The sequence below is a fragment of the Theropithecus gelada genome, chromosome 20 (assembly GCF_003255815.1).
Source record: "Theropithecus gelada isolate Dixy chromosome 20, Tgel_1.0, whole genome shotgun sequence".
Taxonomy (NCBI): Eukaryota; Metazoa; Chordata; class Mammalia; order Primates; family Cercopithecidae; genus Theropithecus; species Theropithecus gelada.
This window is the reverse complement of record NC_037688.1, coordinates 51106801-51113412: the sequence shown is the minus strand read 5'-3', so window position 1 is coordinate 51113412 and position 6612 is coordinate 51106801. Positions and strand designations below refer to the sequence as shown.

General features: G+C 61.6%; 1 protein-coding gene across 1 annotated transcript in view; it reads right to left on the bottom strand.

Annotated features, from left to right (window-relative positions):
- Window positions 1–524: 524 nt before the first annotated feature.
- Window positions 525–6612, bottom strand: part of HS3ST6 (heparan sulfate-glucosamine 3-sulfotransferase 6) — a 7268-nt gene continuing 1180 nt past the window's right edge. The window contains exon 2 of the mRNA XM_025369747.1: window positions 525–1242. Coding sequence (XP_025225532.1) covers window positions 627–1242 — 616 coding nt within the window. The 3' untranslated portion in view covers window positions 525–626. The remainder of the gene's footprint in view (window positions 1243–6612) is intronic.

Genomic DNA, 6612 nt, shown 5'->3' with positions numbered 1-6612 from the left:
AATGAGCAGAGATGGCCCCACTGCACTCCAGCTTGGGTGACAGAGTGAGACTCCGTCTCAAAAAAAAAAAAAAAAAAACCGGTGGCATGAGGCACACAGTCAGTGCCCCGTGGAGTTCGCTGGTATGGTTATCACATCCCTGGGGGCAGCGCCTCCACCCTCCAACCTCGAGGTTTTGTGGAAAAATCTGGGTCCGAGCTTTATTTCTTTTTTTTTTTTCTTTTTTTTTTTTTTTGAGATGGAGTCTCGCTGTGTCACCCAGGCTGGAGTGCAGTGGCGCGATCTCGGCTCACTGCAAGCTCCGCCTCCCGGGTTTACGCCATTCTCCTGCCTCAGCCTCCGAGTAGCTGGGACTACAGGCGCCCGCCACCACGCCCGGCTAGTTTTTTTTTGTATTTTTAGTAGAGACGGGGTTTCACCATGTTAGCCAGGATGGTCTCGATCTCCTGACCTCGTGATCCACCCGCCTCGGCCTCCCAAAGTGCTGGGATTACAGGGTTGAGCCACCGCGCCCGGCCCCGAGCTTTATTTCTTAAATATTCCTCTCTGCCCAGCATGTGCACGCAGTTTGCTCTGGCTGGGTGAGCGGATGTCAATCAAGGTGCTGAGCATCCCCAGGGCGCCGCTCAGCCCCAGCCGAAGTCCTGGCCGGTCATCTGGTAGAACTTGCGGTTGAAGGGCCGGTAGAACTCCTGCAGGCGCCGGACCACGGCTGGGGGCACGCGCGGGTGTGGCCGACCCTTGGACTTGCCCAGGCAGCGGGGACGGCTGCTGCCCTGGGCCTTCTTGAGGCAGGGGAAGCCCTTAGTGGCATTGAAGTAGAAGTGCTTGTCTGTGACGACCCGTTTCAGGCCCAGGAAGTCCTGCACGCGGCCGACCTCTCCGGCCGGGTCGCTGACCAGACGCTCCCCGCTGACAAACAGGAAGTGGGACAGGGGGAAGTACTGCAGCCAGTGGTCCAGGTGCTGAGCGTACATGCCGATGCGGACGGCGCTCCAGGCCGTGTCCACAGGGCCCAGGCCATGGCGGAAGGCCAGGGCGCGGAAGCTGGGCAGGCCCGGGGTCTTGGAGAGCGTCTGGGCATAGTCGGAGATGGCCCGGGTCACGGGGTTCCTCACCACCACAATCAGCTTCATGTCCGGGGACATGGCGTGGATGCGGCGGGGGGCCTCCCGCGTCACGAAGTAGCTGGGGGTCTTCTCCATGGTGATCTGCCCATCCAGGGTTCGGGGCATCAGACTCCTGTGGGATGGGTACAAGGAGAGGGGGTCTGAGCCTACCCAGCTCTCGACCGACCCCCAGGGGCCCGGGACCAAGGCCCCCTTATGCCCGGGAAGCCCGGGCCTCCAAGGCGGGCAAGCCTTCCTCTCTGCTCACGCCCACCCCTCCTAACATGCGCGGCTGGGCAGCCTGGAACATGGACTGTGAGGGTGCCCAGCCCAGCGCCGGCCTGCAGCGGCCTGTTCCGCCGGCCTGCCCCACCTGCTGCCACACTGAGGATAAGAGGATGATGGTCGCTGGCGGGGAGGCACAACATGCTCCTCACCACCCACATATCTTCCTTGTGCAATCCCTGCCATCCTCGCTTCCAGAGCCTGCTCCCTCCCACCGGACGCACACTCTCCCAGAACTAGGCTGCCCCCAACTCCTTTCTCATCGCAGACCAAGCACCCCGAGGCCCGCCCACCTAGATCACTCGAGGTCACCCTTTCATTCGGTGGTTGACAGCATCCCCTACATCAGCCCTCCACCAATTATTCATAGTGTCCTCAACAAAAAGCAGCCCTCCCTGCTCCCTCCCTCCCCGATATAATTACATCTCTTCCATCTTTCTTTATTTTTTGAAACGGAGTCTTGCTCTGTCGCCCAGGCTGGAGTGTGGTGGCGCGATCTTGGCTCACTGCAACCTCTGCCTCCTGGGTTCAAGCGATTTTCCTGCCTCAGCCCCCAGTGTAGCTGGGATTACAGGTGCCCGTCACCACACCTAGCTAATTTTTGTATTTTTAGCAGAGATGGGGTTTCACCATGTTGGCCAGGCTGGTCTCGAGCTCCTGATCTCAGGTGATCCGCCCACCTCGGCTTCCCAAAGTGCTGGGATTACAGCGGTGAGCCACTGCAGCTGGCCTCTCTCCCCGTCTTTTATTGTAGCCCTGTGAATTCTCATCAACCTGGGCCCAGACTCAGGAGGCCAAAAAGTCACCAGCAGAGCCCAGCACATGTGAGGAAAGCCAGAGACATGGTGGCGCCAGCCTGAAGATCCTTCCCAAGACTCTGGGCCACTGTAGCCCCCCAGATCTTGCAGGTTGCCAGGGTGCCAGGCCAGGGAGGGGGCCTTTCTGAGATTCTCCTCATTCTGACACAGGGGAGGAGGGCACTGACCCAGTCCCAAGGTCCCGGGGGAATCGGCCGACCACAGGCCAGGACTGTCCCACCTGGGCAGAGAGCCCATCCTGGGTGCCCAGCCCAGGCAGGCCCAGGCACCCCCAGCAGTGCCCCGGGCAGCACCTGCCCGCCAGGTAGTGCAGGGTGAGGTCGGGCAGGGCAGGGCGCGGCAGGTCAGCTGAGCAAACAGCTCCGAGGGAGAGCTGGGGAGGGCTGGGAACTAGGTCGATAGAAACAGGAACTGTGTTAGGGAGGGGATGCCCTGCTGGTCATGCCCAGCCCTGCCTCCTGCCCTCTGAGGGGGCTTCCCCCACCCCTGCTGACAGCCCCAGGACCGGCCCCTGCCAGGAGGCTGACCTGCCAGGAGTGACCGCCCCAGACTCGAGCCCCTGGCAGGCAGGTCCTGAGTTCCCTTTTCCTGCTCAGACCCCCAGGGAAACGCAGGCTGCGCCAGAGGCAGCTGCACAGACCCCCTGCACTGGGGTGCTCGGTGGAGAGCGCTGGAGGTGGGACGGAGGATGTGTGAGGACGGCAGCGGGAGAGAATCCAGGCTTCCCCCACAACATCCACCAGGAATGGGGCAGAGCGGGGGTGGGCGGCACGGGAGCCTTCCCGCTCCGCAGAACCAGGCCCTGGGCAGAGCTGGCCTACAACGTCACCGGACAAGTCCTCCTCCATCTTGGTGACAGAGGGAGCTGGGCCTCCCTCCACCCACCCGCTGCCACTTCTGAAGCAGCCACAGGGAGACTGGGAGGGGCAGGGGTGCTGGGGGTGAGCGTGGGGCTCAGCCCTCCCTCTTCCCACCCTTGGGGGCTGCCTCCTTCCAGCCCACCTGGAAGGGCGGTGTTAGTCCCAGAGCCCCTGCACGCCCCGCCCCACCTCTCACAGCTGCAGCCCGCATGGGAACCACACCCAGCATCCCAGGGACAAACACAGAAGCCTCAGATGGTGGCGGTACCAAGGTCTGAAGCCTGGCAGCTCAGGGGCACCCCCGTCCCTGAGAGGAAGTCATGAGAAGGGGAGGCACCCCCACCCCCTGCCGCAACCACCAGGGACCTCGCTGACGATGCCCACGGAGAGAAACCAGGCTGGTGCTGGGAGGGGACAGACCTCAGGCCTCATCAGAAGTCACTGCCTGCCTTTCCCCAGGCCCTTCCCTCCCGTCTGGGACGTTCTTGACCCCAGGCACCCAGCGAGACCAGGAGCCCACCCCTTTCCTTTCCCAGAAGGCACACCAGTGACTCTGAATATCCTCCTCTTCCCGCCTGCTGGAGGGACCAGCACCAAAATCGGAATGTTCGCCCTGCCAGGCCTTCTCTCCAAAGAGTCAGAGAGAGCCCCGAAGGGGGATGGAGTTCCCGGACCCCCTGCCGTGGAAGGGCAGTGGGAACACAGAGAGGCGGCAAGGGCTTTCCAGGCCCCCTCTTGCACAAACCAGCTCAGAGAGCAGAGATCTTTGGGATCAATTCCTTTCCCTCCCCAGGCATCCGAAGCCTGTCCTAGCCCGGGTGTGGATGAGATGGGAGAGACGGGGGAGGAGGGAGACGAGCAGGACTGGACCCCCGTGTGACAAACATCTGACGAGTTGCTCTGAGGACCCTCCCTCCCTGCGGAGCCCACCTCATCTGGTGTGCATTTCCCTGTGGCTTTCATCCAGCCCTGGGCAACCCTCCCTCCTCCGTCTCAGCCTCCCTCCTCCTGCCCCACACCTCGGGTCTGAGACTCGCAGATGCCAAAAGGGCCTGGCAGATGCCAAAGCCAGAAAGTGCAGGGGGACTACACCCCCCACAGGAGCCCAGGTCCCTCCCCGCTACATACTCGGACCCCACTCCGTGCACCCACTGCTCTCGCAAACCAGGAACTAAGGGGTTCCCCTACCCACCCTGCTCCTTGCCTCTTCTTGCTTTTGTTTTGTTTTTGAGACAGAGCTGCACCCCAGGTGACTCCTGTCACCCTGGCTGGAGTGCAGTGGCACTATCTCAGCTCACTACAACCTCTGCCTCCCCGGTTCAAGCGATTCTCCTGCCTCAGCCTCCCAAGTAGCTGGGATTACAGGCACCCACCACCATGCCTGGCTAATTTTTGTATTTTTAGTAGAGATGGGGTTTCACGACATTAGCCAGGCTGGTCTCAAACTTCTGACCTCAGGTAATCCACCTACCTCAGCCTCCCAAATTGCTGGGATTACAGGCATGAGCCACTGTGCCCGACCCTCCTCTTGCTTTTCTAAAAGATTACGGTCAAAGTACAGCCCCCATTTGTCCCCAGACCTGGCACCCTTCGCAGACGGAGACCTTGGGGAGTCTGCGTGAACCCCGCACCTGGCAGACACAGGTGCTTCACTAGTGGGTGAACAGCTAAGCATGTGCTGAGCTCGGGGGCACTTGTGGGCTACAGTCCCCAAATGGGAGGCCCCGCAAGAGCCTGGATGAGCTGACTGAGGTGGAAAGGTGGGAAGGAAGGCCTATGGCCAAAGTCAACCCAGGACCCACCTGCCGAGGCCACAGGAAGGCCAGGTCACCGCCTGGAACTAGGTCGGTCACAGCCCAGTGGGAGCAGTGGCCCAGAGACTCAAGTGGGGGCCCTGGCTACTTCTCTCTGCTCGCCTCCCCACAGCCAGCACCCAGAACAGAGCTTGCAGGCACTGGGGGCCCAGCCCAGGGTCTGAAGAGCAGACAATGCTGCCTTGCAGTTGGGGAAACTGAGACAGGGTGCAAACTTTCAGAGGCTCACTGCAGGCTCGTAGCAGGCTGAAAGGACGGAGGCACAGGCACTTAGGGGCACACCAGCCCCAAGTGGCCACGCCCCCTCGGACAGCACCAGGACACCTGTAGTCCAGAAGTTCAGCGGGCCCAGCTCTACTGGCTCTGCAGTGCACAGTGAAGGGTCGGCATGGTTGGTCCAAGGGAAAACCCCAGAGGCCACAGGACCTGACCCTTGGAATTCTCCATACCCACCCCTTCCCCTTCTAAAACACGAGGAAGTCAAGAGTCTGCCAGAGCAGTCACTCTCCCGTACCGCCCCCTCCAACCCTGGGGCACATCAGTGTCCCTGGAACCCCGCCCCCAGGGCTAAGGAGCTGACCCCCAGGCTGGGCCTGGCCTCAGCTGCCTCTCATCCTCCCCAGACTGATCCCCCAGGGCTGGACACATGCCCAGGGCGGGCCTGGACTGGCCTCAGGAGCCTGGGCTCTTCCAGAACCCTCTAGGACTAAACCCAACCCTAGCTTCCCCTGGGGCTCCTCACAGCCCAGCTCAGATCCCACCCCAGTCTCTTGTCAAAGCTCATGGGGTCAGGGGTGGCTCTGAAGTGTTTACTCCACTTAACTGCACATCCTCAACCCAAAGACCCTTCTCCCCTTCTCCCTCCCGCCCCTCCGCTCCTCCCCCACTTCTAGCTTGGCAGCCCCTCCTCCCCTCCTCCCTGCAGCAGTGATTAGGGATGCATTCTGACCCCTGCCTGCTGTCAGGAGAGTGAGGTCTCTCCCTGGAGCCTGAGCTGAGGATGCCTGATTCAGCCAGGTGAGCCCCAGGATGGACTCCACGTCCCCTAGCCACCACCTGACTTCCCCAGCACCCCACGCTGGCACCAGCCCTTCAGATCTCAGAAGCGAGCCCCCTTCCTCTCACAGAGCCCCTCCCTGCCCGCCCTCCAAACCCAAGAGTTTTAGTACAAAAGGCAAAGTTAACAAATAGGGGTAGGCGTAAGGGGAGGAAGAGGATCAGAGGATCAGGAACGGATAAACTGGGGCACCTGGAGAAGTGTCTGGGTCCTGCCGCCCCAACTGACTCCCCAGGTGGCCTTGGGCAGGGTCCTCTCGGCAGGGGCTCGGTCAAAGCTCGGGGATGAGCAGCCACCAGCGCAAGCTGCTTCAGCTGGGGCTTCGTGCTCCCCACATTCCACTGCCACATCCCATGTCCATCATGGGTAGAGGGAGGACAGCCACAGAGCCCCATGCATGGGGTTGGACTCACCCTGGGCACTCCCCGAAAGGCAGTCTCCTCCTTTCCAAAGCCCAGACTTTCTCCGGACTCCCAGGACCACCAAGAAGGATTCCACTGCCCAGACTCGGGGGTCTTGGGGAGGAAGGACGCTTTCTAGGTGGCTGCCTGGAACCTAGAGGCCCCTTTCTTTTTTTTTTTTTTTTTTTTTTAGAGAGTCTCGCTTTGTCGCCCAGGGCGGGGGGGCGGGGGCGCGGCGTCCGCCACCTGCAACCTCCCGCCCCCGCGG